This window comes from Rhizophagus irregularis, chromosome 20 (genome assembly GCF_026210795.1).
Source record: "Rhizophagus irregularis chromosome 20, complete sequence".
Classification (NCBI taxonomy): Eukaryota; Fungi; Glomeromycota; class Glomeromycetes; order Glomerales; family Glomeraceae; genus Rhizophagus; species Rhizophagus irregularis.
In genome coordinates this window covers 2,962,089-2,978,141 of record NC_089448.1, presented here as the reverse complement: position 1 = coordinate 2,978,141, position 16,053 = coordinate 2,962,089, and the positions used below count along the sequence as shown (strand labels likewise).

General features: G+C 26.2%; 2 protein-coding genes across 3 annotated transcripts; both read left to right on the top strand.

The window, feature by feature from the left end:
* Positions 1 to 602: 602 nt before the first annotated feature.
* On the top strand, positions 603 to 2,696 carry OCT59_013257 (uncharacterized protein; the record flags this gene model as incomplete). 2 transcript variants are annotated; one of them, XM_066140685.1, is made up of 5 exons in its annotated part: positions 603 to 642; positions 1,003 to 1,380; positions 1,453 to 1,811; positions 1,895 to 1,902; positions 2,159 to 2,696. In XM_066140685.1, the coding sequence occupies 5 exons, from the start codon at positions 603 to 605 to the stop codon at positions 2,694 to 2,696; spliced, it is 1,323 nt and encodes a 440-aa protein (XP_066001544.1). The 2 variants fall into 2 exon arrangements, with proteins under 2 accessions (XP_066001544.1, XP_066001545.1); XM_066140686.1 differs by lacking the exon at positions 2,159 to 2,696 and having other exon boundaries at positions 1,895 to 1,945.
* Positions 2,697 to 13,168: 10,472 nt separating this feature from the next.
* Positions 13,169 to 14,500, top strand: OCT59_013256 (uncharacterized protein; the record flags this gene model as incomplete). The annotated part of the gene is made up of 5 exons (XM_066140684.1): positions 13,169 to 13,351; positions 13,429 to 13,502; positions 13,575 to 14,153; positions 14,223 to 14,283; positions 14,390 to 14,500. 5 exons carry the CDS (start codon positions 13,169 to 13,171, stop codon positions 14,498 to 14,500), a joined length of 1,008 nt encoding a protein of 335 aa, XP_066001543.1.
* Positions 14,501 to 16,053: the final 1,553 nt, after the last annotated feature.

Here is a 16,053-nt window from a genome sequence, read left to right as displayed (position 1 = left end):
GATGATTTGTTTACTCTTTCATCAATCCCACATCATAGCTTCACATTTGCTACATCTATGATTCATTTGACCTAGTGAAACGTCAGCGCTTCATACAACAGTAACCTATTATGAATATCGTTAGGTATTTTCTATTTTAAAAGTTTTATTTTAAAAATAGTTGTGTTTGTGACTCTCAATTAATCGACTTAGAAGTTTCTGATTTAGGTACTATTATAATTATTTATCATCTAATTTAAAATTTAAAGATACCAATAACTAAATAAAATATAAATGTTTTTTAACTGCTATTTGTAAGTTTTCTTTGTTATTAACAGATTTGACCAAAAAAACAGCCGATCACATGATTCTAAATCAAGCCAATAATAGTGTTGAAATCAATGTTCATGACTAGATTAAATTATTAAATTTACAATCAAGGATTAAAATATATCCAATTATTCTATGATCAAGTCATACTCTTTAATAATATAGACGAATAATAAATTTTTACTATTCAATGATATTTAAAGCTCCCTGCTATGTTTAATGTTTACTAAATTATCTTTAATAATGTGTATAGTAAGTTATAAAACATATTACATATTGTTTTTAATAACATTATGTTTATTTGTTTATATAAAACAAATACTAGTAATTTCGGTGCGTATATTTTCTTTAATGTTTTTATATTATAGTTCAAGATAAATAAATAATTTAAAATAAACAGATTATTGTATTTAGTTGAGAAAAAGGAAAAGTGTCGTTTTAAAAAAGCACATTTTCATTTGAGATCACGCACAAAAAAAAAATACTTAAATTTGATTCACTGATCATTACTCAATTAACTTTTCATAATAAAAAAATTTTTTATGCAAGAGGCGTAATTTTACGTACTGCCATGCATATTTACACGTGTGTTTCAAACTAAAAAAAAAAAGTATATAATCGCAAATGGACGATATAAAATAATGATTTCTTTGGTAATAAATTTATACTATTTATAAGCGATTACCAAATGAGTAACAATAATCGAAATTAACGATGATGCTGACAAAATTGATATTAATAATATCGATGTTGATAAAATACTTACCTCCGATGATATCGATGATAAAAATGATGTTGATAAAATATTTACCTTCGATGATATCAATGATGAACCACATAACGGTAAACCTATTATTATAATAGAAATATCACCAAAAGAAAACTACCTTATTACATATAGTAAAGAAGATCGTTCAATTGCCGGTTGGAATGTTGAAGATATGGATAAGGTTCAACTTAAATTTGATCAAACTGTCAAAATTAATGAAGATAAAGGAATCAGAAGTTCATGTGTTTCTGATGATAAGAAACTTGCTTATATCAGTAATGATTATAAATGTACTATTACTGGTAAGTAATAATTATTTGATTATGAAATTATTAAATTATGGTAATTGATATTTATTTAATATTTTTTTTTAGTAATCGATATGAATAATAAAAAAAAAATTGCATTAAATTTAGATACAGAAGTTTCTCATTCAAATTCTAATTACTGTACCTTTAATTTAAAAGGTGAATTTATTTTATATAGTTTATTCTACGTTCATGAAACTTTTGGAAGTCATGATATTATTTGGATTTATTCCACACAAACAAAAGATAACAAATGGGAATGTAAGAGATTTTATAGGATACTTAAAGATTATGAATTAGTTAGTATATCAAAATATGATAAAGTTTACCTGTATCCAATGGATTCAAATGATTACATTTATGAATGGAATATTAATACTGAGAAAAGTGTAAAAATATTTGTTAACCATAAAGATGAGAATGAGGTAATGAATATAGTTATAAAATTATTTTCAAACCAATTGACGTTAAATTATAATTAAATATATTGAATACTATTTATTTTTAGTTTAAAATGTATGATATCGAATATTCAGTAATGAAAAGTTTATTTTTCTAAAATTCAATGACAAAATCATCGTTTATTTAATCGAATTGGGAATTCCTATTGCTTCTTTGGATGTAAATGATGGTAATCATTTTAAAAAATCTTATTTATACTTAATTATTACTCATATTAAATCATTATTTTTTTATTCAGATATTCAACTATATAATTTTATGAATCATACTGGTTTATTTCTTTTACCTTCTTTATTCTATTATACACCAGACAAAGAAATCAAATATATAAATACAAAAATAATCGGAATCAAACTCTATTTGAAAAACAAAAACCAAATTATGATGAACTAGAAGCTTTTTTTAGTGAACAAAGTTCTGAACAAACTGATGATGAACAAACAAAGTTTGTGCTTAGAATTCTAAATGGACGTGTATGGAAATCTAAATTTATGTCAAAAACGAACAAAAATTCCGATGAATTAAGTAAAGAAAATAATAAAATTATTGAATGTGATGATGTTGACAAACACTTAAATGTTCATTCATTTAATTTATATATGGATGCTGTGCCTACATTATTTCAAAAGGCCATAACAAATGATCTTCATAGGGTACAAAAATCAACCGTATCAACTGAAAATTTAATTAAATGGGATATGAATATCAATCATATTGAAATTAACCTGGCAGTTTTTAAAAAACACAATACTGAATGGAATTTAGTAATTAGCAGGAGAATTGACAATCATCATTATAAATATAAATATTCTGCAATAACCAAAATTAATTATGAGCTCGTTATTTAATAACAACGATATTGTTATATTGACAACATTTGGTATTCTTATTTATACTTTTAGTGAAAATAACAAATCTATTTCTTTAAACTATTTTTATTTTCTGGAATTAGAACAATATATTTATAATGATTAAAAATGTAAGAAAACAACACTTCAACATTACAAAAGAAAATTTTCACAATCTACTTTACCATTACCAAATTATGATAGTTTTAGATTAAATGGATGGGTTTCAGATGTAATAAATAATAAGACAAGTCTTTTGAAATATGGAGTTGAATTATTAATGTTAGCAATTAAAGAACATAAGCTAGAATTAATTGATGATATTTATAAAAAATGTATGACTTATTTTAAAGAGGATTTAATGAACAATAAGTTATTTTTAAGCATTGTCACTTCTGCAATGCCATTACTAGATGAATATTATCCAGAATATATTCTAAAATATTCATCAGAAACGAATATAATCATAGATTCTTCTTTTTATAGTATAGAGCATCGAAATAAAAATTTACATCTATATTCTTTTACTCAATCTCCTCAAATGATTAATTTATCTCGATCTCTTTTATGGACAAAATACTATTATAAATTTTATTGTACATTTCATTATACAAAAAATATAGGTTTATTATTGTTATTTTTAATTATATTTGCTATTCAAATTTTAATAATACTTTTAACTTTTCCCCTTTATTTGGCTACATTTTATATTTTATCAAAATACAATTTTATTAATAATATTTACTTTACAGATGTATTTACTTTTGTTTATTTTTTTGTTGATCTTAAAATATTTAAAATTTTTAAAAAAAGATATACCAACAACACCAACAATAACTTTTGTGATTCCTTATATTAATTTTGTTAATTATTCAACTGATTATAATTGGCTTTTAGAATTAATTAGACCTCAACCTAGTTCATTTACTGAAACAATAAATAGAAATATCTATAAGACATGGAATGGTGAAGCATTAATTAATTTTAAATGGAATAATTATGGCAAATATTATTATGCAATTATTTGGATTTTATTTATGACTTTACTTGGATGCTTTACTGCTGCTGCAACAATTCCTCTTAATGAAAAAGTTAGACAACAACTTTTTATTGCTTCAATTATACTTGGATTTATTCATCTGATTTTTGAAATTCGTCAATTTTTTTATAATATTACTAAATGGTTCTATAATTTTTGGAATATTTTTGGTAAATATGGATGTTTAATTTAATTATTTACAACATTTTAAGAAATGAAATTAAATTATATTTTAATATTTCAGATATAATTGCTTATGTGCTTTTGATTTACACTTCTATTTATTGGCTTCAAACAAATGATAAGAATAATAACTATCTAACTCAACTGCTTTCTTTTTCATGCTTATTTTTGGATATAAAATTTTTGTTATTTTTTAGAGCATTTGAATATTTTGGTGTATATTTTGCAATTATTATTAGTGTTGGAAAAAAGATTTTTTCTTTTTTATTAGTCTTATTCATTATTATAATAAGTTTTGCATATGCATTTTATACTTTATTATCACCAAAATCTGAATTTTCATTTGAAAAACAGAATACAAATAATAATGATCCAAATAATCCTTGGAATCTAGCACCTAGTTATAATCAAATTGATAATGATGGAAACATAAACTCAAATCCAATTATAATTCAAATTCCTGATGAAAATACAAACATGTTTATAGATATTAGAACTTCCCTTTTTGCTATATATTTATTTTTAATAGGTATACTTAAATTTTTCATAATTATGTAAATATACATAATATTTTCTAATATTTTTAAGCAATTCTTCTTATCAATAGGTGATTCAAGTGCATTATCTAATTGGTCATATGCAGGCAATCCATCAATTGCAGTTTTGATTGTTTTATTCTCCCTCTTAATTGTTGTATATCTTATGAACTTGTTAATTGGATTACTTAATAATGCAATTGAAGAAGATAATAATAGAATCTCGTATTTGATACAAAAAGCAGAAGTAAATAATATTAATATTAATCATTCCATTTCTGTAAATATACTAATATATCTCAATTTTTAGATTTTAGCTGAGATTGAATTATTTTACCTATTACCACATCAGAGACGTTAGCAAACATGGTTTCCTGAAGTAATGTATGTAGTTTCACTTTTTTTAAAAAAAAATTAATTTTATGATTTTATTAATTATTTAATTTTTATTTTTCAAAGACATTATTATGCTGATATTGATAAGACTCGAAGAGAAGTTGAAAGATTGATTAAAGAGGGTAAATGGGATACTAAGGAATTTGCAGAGATGAGGGAAAAATTATTAAAAGAACTTCAAATTAAACATGATCCTATTAACAATGAGGTGGTATTGAAGAAATTATCAGTATTAGAAGGTAAATTAGAGAAATTAGAGAAATTAGAGAAATTATTGGAAGAAATACATGCAAAATAATTTTAATATCACATTAGTTCTTATAATTTGATCATTGGACAGGTACTGCATATTAAATGGTCCAGTTTGTAAATCATTTATAAGAAAATTTATATATATTGTTTTTTTCTTCAAATCACCGAATTATTCATTTGGTTTTTTTAATAATCTTACTAACATGATATATTAAACATTAAAATAACGTGATATTTCTTGAAATAAACAATTTCACATTTTACCAGTAACATTACCACCAAGTTAAAATGATCTCGGCGTGAAATTATGAAATAAATTCTTATTAAATTGTAATTCATTACTGGAAAAATCCTCCTCTTTATTAAGTATTCTAATACACGTTCGATATGTAAATGAATAATATTGGAATTTATAAACCACATAATTTTCATTATTTCATTATTCTAATAAAGGAAAATTAATATTTGTTCGAAAAAAAAAATCTAAAAATATTATCACGAATCATAAAAGATTTACCCAAATTGAACGTAAAATTGATTACAGGCTAAGATTAAAATAATTTGATAAAAAGAATGAATCTATCTAATTTAATCTTTTAATAACTTGAAAACTTATAATCATCCACCTCAAAGTCCAATGGATATTACGCACGTGATAGTATTGTCATAACATAAATACATTACGTGTAAAATTCTGACAAAACATATTCACTTGTAAGGTTTCTTTTACAGTAGCTGTAGAAAACTAGAAGTCGAAACTAATGATGCATTTTCTTTAACTGCTGCTAGAACATTTAAAGTCACTTGTTTTGGAACATAGTTTTATCCAGTTTTTAGCTATAGCATCTGCTATTGGCAGTAGTGACCTGAAAAATTTATGCGGATTTTTGTAATACATATTTGAAGACTACTCACTTATATAAGTCCAAATTTGATTTATTATTTTCAAAATCGGCGATGAAGAATTTCCTCATAAGAGATAATTAATGATTTAATTAACTAGCACAGATGAACAAGCGTAACTTATTTAGTTAAAATCAGCATGCAGGTTATAGCGGAATTAGAATTCCAGCACAATGTGGGAAATACTTTTTAATACTTTCTTTTCGTTCTTTCGTCATTAATTTTCATTTCCTATCATATTTTCCTCTTTATCATTTCGAGCTATATGTAATAAAACTCATCAATTAATTTATACAAGTTTAGCATTAATAAACGCTCAAATTTAAAATTTATTATCTCATTACCAATAATTCCTTTTAATTTGAAATTAATAGAAATTTATTCCTTATATTATTTTAAACTTATTGCTTATTGATTTGAATTTTCAGTTGTAATGTCCACTTTACTTAAATAGTTTAGTAATAAAATTTATTTAACTATTTCTTATTAAAGTCAATTTTGTTAATTTGTTTTTCTTGCGTAATGATTTTATCTAAATGGGATCATCGTGTAAATATTCAGAGAATTTATTAATTAATTACGATAGGCGTCATATATTGGGATCAGTCGACCTTTCTGATACGAATTCAGTAATGAACCTTGTAAGCTAGGTGAGTAAACGACGACCTTCTTTATGAATGACCAGCGGCTTTATTGTTAGGAAGGTCCTGATCACGTAATGGTGTGTTGGTCGTGTATGATAATGGATTTGTCGTGCTGGCTCCTATATTTTTATAATGGATATATACTTTCTATTTCATCTGGATCAGTTGTAAAGGTTAGTATATCATTCTATAAGTTTGTCCATATTAATCTTTTGTGGTTTTCGGTCAAATAAAGAATTTAACATCTTTGTCTGATTATTTTGAAGCTTTATATTTTCTTTTAAGTATGTGAGTTAATTTCTAACTCAAGATTTGTAGAAAGTGCAATTTTGATTTGATGGAGCTGTTCCTGAATAATTATATAATTATTTCCTTGATGTCAGAAGTCATGGTCCGTTGGGCTGAAGTAGGATCGTTAGACGTTAGATTTGTTTGATTCTTCTTAAACGGAGAGTTTTTTGGTTTCGTCCAAAATGTGGATGTGTTGGTTGTAGTAGGAATTAAACGATGTATAAGATTATTGATAATACTTTGAGTGATGAATCCAAAAATAGTGTTAACGTGGGTTTGAGGGTCTTGATGTATAGTCCGAGGATATGATTCGATAATTGTTCCATGCAAAAATCTGAAAGTCTTGACATTTGTCTTTGGAAATTTTCTTAAAATTAAATCGTAAAGTTGATTTTTTTTTTCTATAATTCTATTAAATTATAGTCGTTCGATTTATGGTCTTGTTTTTTAGCTAAAATCTAGCGTCAATGGCCGCATAAACTAGTTTGTGATCGGTGGAAATTGATGGTGTGACGATGTCTGCGTAGTACGAATAATCCTGCAAATTAAATTTCAGTCATTAAATTCACATGATATATTTTATCATGTCTTCTATTAGCTTTTTACTTATAAAGACCAAATACTGATGCGTAGAAAATTTTCTTCAATTAATGATAAATATTACAAGGTAACTGGCTAAACAATGAAATAAGTATATAGGTATACTAGGTGTAACCTGTCGCATTGCGCCGGGATTGGGACTTGCCCATTACAGCTAATTTCATAATGTACAGGACACTTGGCAAATTTTTACGCAAATTGAAAAAATAACGAACCCATGATTTATCTAATATCACGTGACACCATTTCTTGGATTCAAAGTGTAATTGATTGGCTCAACCCGACAATCTAACAACATATGCACACACTGAGAAGCTAAGCAGGGATCTTTAGCTTACCTTATGGTTTTTCGGTGACCAGGATATATCAGTCGAATGCTTTATAATGTAAAAACAAAATTTTTTTGCGAGCTATAAAGAAAAAATATATGAAAAGGAATTAAAACATTGAACTTTATATATTTTATTGTTGTACAATTTTTATAAATTATGTAATAGCAATACCCATAATACCCATGAAGTCGATAGTATATTTGTGTATTTTGTATATGAAAATTTTACAATAATGTCAACATAGTAACAAAGTTACTGATGTTACTGATCAATCTATCTATATTACCTATATTGTCATCACGTCACGTAACATTTTAAGAGTTTCAGAGTTCCATATGCACTCTCATTGATTGTGTATTATTATACAATTTATTTAAATTTAAATAGTTATCTTTTATACAGGACGTGTAGACATAACTAAAATAAAAGAATTTTTGTGTCGGTAAAAAATTTCTCTGTCTGTCACTCTCTACCCTGATGTCTCGCAGTATCTGAAGGACGCCTACTCCTGAAAAATCTGACAAGGACGGATGAAAAGGAAAAGCCATTCGATACTCATTTCCAAAAGTGGCTAAAAAATGGCTCGGGAATTATCGTACTGTGCTATGAACGGATTTTATTCAGATTCCGATATGCTGGTATAATAACAATTAGTTAACAGATTTTACTATTTTGATTAATAATCAGAATAATCAGAAGAATAATATATATAGCAAATAATAAATCGCGTAACAGACATCTATTTGAGTCATATGAGTCATAGTTAGTAAAAATTAATACTGTAATATTGATAATAAATAATCGTGTAATGGACACATCTGAGTCTCATATTTTTTTTTATATATATATAGGTCCCATTTGGGCTTTTTTTTTCTTGGTTTCTTTTAGTTCTCAATACCTTATCTTTAACTGAAGACGGAGCCTATATAGACGCGAATACTTTTTTGTACGTTTAACTTATTTTTTCGTACGTTTATTTTTTATTTCAATAACTCAGCAACAAAAAAAAGTTGTTCGTACGTGAACAACTGTCGTTTGTCGAAAAAAAAAGTTTTTTTTTTTCTTTTAGTTCTCAATACCTTATCTTTAACTGAAGACGGAGCCTATATAGACGGCGTTAAGTGAAGACTATTATTACCAGAAACTGCCTCCTTTAACTGAAATAGAGTTTGGCGGAGCCTATATAGACGCGTTAAAGTGAAGACGCGTTAAGTGAAGACTACTACTAGCTATCAGAAATGACAATACTATGTCCAGTTTGTCCTATATTACAAGAAAATAAGGTTGCCCTATAAAAAATAAGTGTCCGGAAATTGTCCAGAAATTGTCCGGAAAATTTGTCTAAATAATTGTCCGGAAAATGTCCAGAAAATGCCAGGTACCATGTCCAGAAATTGTTCCGAAAACACACTCGTTTCCGGACACTCATTTTGTCCAGAATTTGTCCGGAAATTGACCTGAAATATTTTTTCATAAAATTTGGCACAAAAAGATGATCAACAGGTGACCATCATTATAATTGCTTTTAACTTAATGTTTTATATCATAGATATATAGTATTTTTGCCTGCTCAGCAAATTTAATTAGTATGACAAAGAAGGTTATGAATGTCAGTCTTGTGCTTTTTGCATTTTTTTACAAAATTAATTTATCCTTTTTTGGAAGTAGCGTCCAGAATTTGTCCAGAATTTTTTCATGTCCGGAATTTGTCCAGCTCAAATTATCTGAATTTTTACTATGTCCGGAATTTGTCCAGGTTTATCTGTCCGGAATTTGTCCAAAATTTTTATACTGGACAAATTCTGGATATATTCTGGACAAAGTCCGGATATGTCAAAATTTTAGGTATCAAATTTGTAGCAAAAAATAGACATTTTCCGGACAATTTCTGGACATGCCAGATTTATTCTGGACAATTTCCGGACATTTTCGTAGACATTTTCCGGACATTTATTTTTTATAGGGTTGTTTATCATAAATATTTGTTAGAAATTATTTAGCCTTTTTTTTTTTTTCAAGAAAAATTTTACAACACAATAAACACAAAAACCATCAAAGAAAATATACTAAAAATTCTTGCGAAATCAGATATTATCAAACGACACATACCTAATAATAATATGAACAAAAGGCTAATAATAATGTTGCTTCCGAGTTCTAAACTCTCCTAACAAAAAAAAAAAGATGACGGGACGATCCATACTGTTGCTGGGTTTGGATGTGAGTTTGAGTGTTTGGTGTTTTATCTTGTTTTTTTCAGTTGTTTTATAAACTTATTTCTTAGAGGAGTTCTTGAAAAAGGGTGCGTATCAAATATTAAAAATGTGAAAAATTTTTTTTTTAAATGTTTATACTTATACTTTATATTTGTTATCTGACTTCTTATCATTGAATCATATTTATTCCTTTTTTTATTTATCAGTTATAGCACTATTTTGTATTGAAACATTAGACAACAGATGAAAGCAGTCTGAATGGTGCATTACCAGTTTTCTAGATGAGTGTAAAATGGCTCAAGAGACTTTAAAAGAGGTGTGTATTTTTTTATTTGCAAAGTGGGTAACTTCCTAAGCTAAAATTAGAACGGATAACTCATTGAGTCGGGGAGTTCACAAATTTTACTTAGGAGGGTACTGGATTTATTTGTTTGGGTTGGGTAAGGGTGAGCAAAGTGGGTAATTCCTATGAAATTACCTGCTTTTTCTTTTTTATTTTATTTTTATTTTATTTTTTTATTCCCTTTTTTTCTTTTTTTTTTCTTTTTTTTTTATTTCTCTAGTTCACTTGATAACCAACTCAAGCAAATAACATCCTACTTTGTTATTGATAAAGTCTGCTAATTCTAAAGGAGGAATTGGCTATGTCTTCTTTACCATTAAATAAAAATTTAGCACACTATTAATAATTTCTTCTTTCTCATAATAGGTAAATGCAGAGATTTATGATCACTGATAGAATGAAGAAATTTCAACTTTAAAGAAATAATAATTGGTAAATAATTAATTTGAAAATTATTCTAAGAATATTATATTTATTTTTATTCTTTTTTTTAGTTAATGGTTCTACTATAAATACTAATTACAAATAAACTGAATCATTTACTGCTAAAATTAAAAATATTATAGGTAATATAGCTTTAGTTGGTGATCCTGGTGTGTGGTAAAGGTATGTCATTATATCAGTCACTAAAGATAAAGTCAACTAAAATCAAAAGATAACATTTAATAAAAAAAAACATTTGTTTATTTTTTTTTTAAAAAAAAACCAAATCACTTAAATATTTGATACTATTATAATGTAAAAATTTCAAATTCGGACTTAATCTATAAAATCTCCATTTTTTATTTACACTTTTAAATGAGATGTAAACTTTATTTATATTTATATATAAAAAATCCTCTAATACAATAATAACAAAATTTAACTAAGTTCTTCTCTTTGTTAGGTCTTCTTTTAAGCCCTTTTTCTTTACATCTTCCCTTAGGTATGTGAGTTTGTGTGTAGGTTGGGAGTGTGGAAGTGTGGGTTTGGATGCTTCTGGTCGTGTTTATGCCTGGTTGTCTTCAATTATAGGATACACGGGTAGTACCTTGAGGTCAATCACAAACATGATAGTATCCGGTGAGGCCTACAGCGTTTAGTGAGGAGAAATAGGGATTACCATTAATTTCGAACGCCTTTTATCATTAATTTCGCCAAACACCCCTATGCTGAGGATATTATCTCCACGTGCTTTAATCCTTAATTGTTGGCTATTCGGATGATTCGAATCGGATCAGATCGAATCTACTTGCTTAACCGAGTGTACATAGGTTAACCATTTTTCTCTTTCAGTTTTATAGGTCATTCTTTTTTAACCGCCAGGAACCTTTGTAATGTCAGCCTTCCGAAGTTTTAAACTGCCAGAAAGTTTCGCCTAGAAATACAACCTATTTATCGTAGAAAGAAAGTGTATTTATTACGAAAAAAAAGTTTTTAAGGAAATTTTTTTTATATTTTTCCGTAAAGTATATTTTTTCCATTAGAGTAATAAAATGTTTAATAAAAAGAAGTTTGTAGGTTTGAAGAATGAACCTATTTTTCGTGGAAAGAAAGTTTAAGAAAAATTTTATTACTTTCGGATACATGGTGACTAATAATGACTAATAATTAAACACTTCGATAGGATAGGGGCATCATTTTCATCATTTTCTAATATTCCTATTTTTGACTATAATTTACCAATTTTATACTACAGTAATTTGGTCTTCCCTATCAAGTCAAGTTATGATTCAACACATGATGGATGTGATGAAGACACATAACATCTAAGTAATACATTCCATATTTTCCGATTGTTCTTCAATGGTTATGACTAATAGATATGACCTAAATAATGTCATTCGATTTTTTTAGCAAGTGCTGAGGTTCGTTGAGCAATAGTATAGTAATCAAAGGAAATACTTTTTAGTAGCTAAAAGATTAACTCAATTATTTATATTATTAAAGTACACTAATCATTAAATAAATACAATTTAATATAATTTTATTAATTCCTTTGGATATGTAATTTCCTTTTTAATACACAATGTGATAATATCGTAAATTACACAGAATTATTTGCATAAAATTTTATTTCCTATTTATTCCGATTGTATGTAAAAACGGATATTAAATAGGTTGAATTTCGTAGAGTTCAATACTCAAATATTTATAAGCTGATAATATTTAATACAATTAGTATAGCTAAACTGTCAATTAAATTTACTGCTAACATTGATACGGAAACTACTCAGAGCGAATTAAATATTTCCTTGATCTATTTTGTTTAACAATTAATAATGAAAAAGCAACTAACTTCGTATTATACATAATTCATAATACGGCAGGTGTATAATGACGATATAGTTCAGTTTATATAAATTCTCCAATGAATTTATTAGTAATTTTAAAATGCGTAACGAATTATTCCATATAATCACACTAAGATTTTTAATATTCCTAAGATAAAACGGCGGGTATTAACAATTTTATATTTAAAATAAGAATTTTTTTTTTCATAAATGTTATTCTAAAGGAAAATGATGTAATTACTACGTTTACAGTTGAACTTGAAGTTTAAATATTTCGAATACTTAGATACAATGACATCATGTTCAAGTCATCTTACAATAATCACAAAAATATTACAATCCATTATATTTATAGGCTATGACTTACGTTGATATTAATAATAATAGTTCAAGATTTCTTTACCAATTTAAATACTGTACGGTTGCTAGTACTGGAATCCCAATACACTGGTTTTTTTTTAAAAATGTCAATCAATCCACTATTTCTCGGTGGAGATATTATTGATTTGGAATGTGTAGAACAAAATACTGGAAAAGAAAATTTAGATCGAGTCATTGAACAATATATAATTGATGACGACGAGTGTGAAAATGAATCTGTCAAAGAGTACACTGTTGAAAAAGTACTTGAACATAGATTTAAGAAAGTAATACATTCATTCATTTATTTATTTGTTGTATATTACTTATTTCAAAATGATTTAATCGTTATTACGTTTTTTAGGGAAAGTTACAATATCTATTGAAATGGAAAGGATGGTCATCAGAATATAACACGTGGGAAAACCATACGAATGTGTAAGTGTCTATTTCAATCTTAACCCATTTTTACAACTTATTTTATTTAATAATGTTTTAAAAATACATTAGATTTGCAGATAAATTGATTAAGGAATATTGGAAAAAAGTTGATTTAGAAAGGAGGTCTAGGAAGAGTCCATCTTTGGAGATAGAAATCGAAATTAAAAATGATTTTAATGAATCCCTGCAATCTAAAAAAATAAATAATTATTGTGATGCTAATGGAAATGATAAATCTCCGCATTTTCTAGATAGTAGTAGTTCAACAAAATCTCGCTATCAGAGAAGGATAAATTGTGATATTCTCAACGTTGATGATAGTTCTGACGAAAATACTATTAGTAATCCTGCGCGTAACATTACTGCAGAAAATATTTATCCTAATAAGAGAGATCAATCTGAACAGGAAACATCAACGACTTCAAAATTAACTGCAAGACCAAGTTCATCAACTGTTGCACAGTCTTCACAAACTCAATTATATCCACCACCTATATTTTTGCAAAGAATTAAACCTTCTTTAATGAAAGAATTGTTGGATCCTGAAATTCGCGATCCTAAAGAAAGTCTTAATTGGGATGAAGATTCTATTGATATTGAATTTCTTGAACTTAATGATCAAGGAATAATAGTGGGATATCTTAATTGGTAAATCTAAAAAAATTGAAATTTTTAATAACATTTAAGGAAATTATAAAATAATTTATATATTTCTAGGAAATCAGGAAGTAGGTCAAGGCATCTCCTTGAAGAACTTCATGCTAAATGTCCTCAAAAGGTATTTAATTATATATTATTATTATTATTATTATTGAAAATTTCGAGAACTCAATATTTAATTATATAATAAACAACTTATTTTATTGATTATTTATTATTATTAGATGCTTGAATTTTATAAAAAAAATATTCGGTTTGAACTGGAAAATGAAAATAAGGGTTATAAAGCTCTTCAAAAGTTCAATTCCACAAGACGTACTATGACTCGTTGGTGAAAACTGAGAAGACAAGCATCCGTTAGAGTTATTAATAATATAACTGATAACTAATTTTCCTTGTAATTTTATTGCATTAATTTTAGTATAGTTTAATAGCTATAGCTTTTTACATTTTACAATATACGGTTCGTTATTTTTATAGTACCGTAATATAGAAAATTTTGAGATTATTTTTTTTAAAAAAAATGCATTAAACTTTAATTGAAAAGTTTGGTCTAATTCTATTGTTTAACCGATTGGTATTAATGTAATTTCAATCAAAGTTTAAAATTAATAGATCATGCAGTAAAAGCTTACATATTTCTGGTGAATAATGCATGAATCATCCAATCAAATTTAATTTAGTTCAAATATCCATCCGCAAAAATAAGACAGGATTAACTAAATTCAAAGTAGTACATAACATCAATTTTTTTTGGTAAAGTATAAAATTCGTGCCACATTTTAATCACGTGAGGAGTGAAAAGTTTGTTACACTATAAAAACGCCCACATTCCATGATTTCACAGGAGTGTGTATATCATGAATCAATTGAATCAAGCAAGAAAAAAAACAAATTAGTTATTTAAATATAAATATTAAGAAATTAAATTTATTTTATTAATGAATAATTCTTTAAATGCCTGATCGACTGCAGACTTGAAAAAATTACCTTGATAATTTATCAAGAACTTTTTTAACCAACGAAACGATAATTTATATAAAATAATCTCGCTTCACGATCTTCCGTTCCAAAATAGAAAGGATTATTAGCCTTCAATTCTGTCCTATCTAAAAAAATGAATCAATGATGAAAAGGTTACAATCAATTTTTCTTAGTTTATCGAAAGCTGTTACCCTCTTGTTCGTATCTCAATCTCGATAAGAAATTGAGAAGATGCAAAAATTAAATATTCATAATTATCAATCAATTTCGAAATATTAATATAGAACATGTTGAAGAATACCATTGATTACTTGAAAACATTAAACAACTCTCACCAAAAAGTGGTACATTATAATAATCTTTATACTGCTCATATAGCACATTTACCAACTTCTGCATTAAAATCTATTTGGTCGCTAGTATATGTAGTAGTCGTATAGGTTTGATCAAAATCGTAAATACATAAAGTCGCCCAACTATAATTTTCATTCTAATCAAATTCGTTAATTTACCCGTTCTTTTCTTATTAAGTTATCTTAAAACAAGATAATTTAAAGTGAAATAATAATAAATTTAATTAAATGGGAATTTAGAGTTAAATAAAAGTCTCTTGTATAATTCCATCATTGAAGATATCGTGACAATTTGAAGAATTTATTTCGTGAGAATTATTAATGAAGAAATCTTTAGTGATTATAATTAACTTATTCAACAGAAGCGATATTAAAACTTTTTTTTTAGTAAAGATACTTATTTAAATTTAAATAAATTGTATATGTTTAATTAATTTATTAATTTATTTTCATTATATAATATTCGCATAATGAAATTTTTGCGAATCATGAATAAAAAAGACGATAATTCTACGGCTGTAAAATCAAAAACCTTAAAATATCAAGTTTTT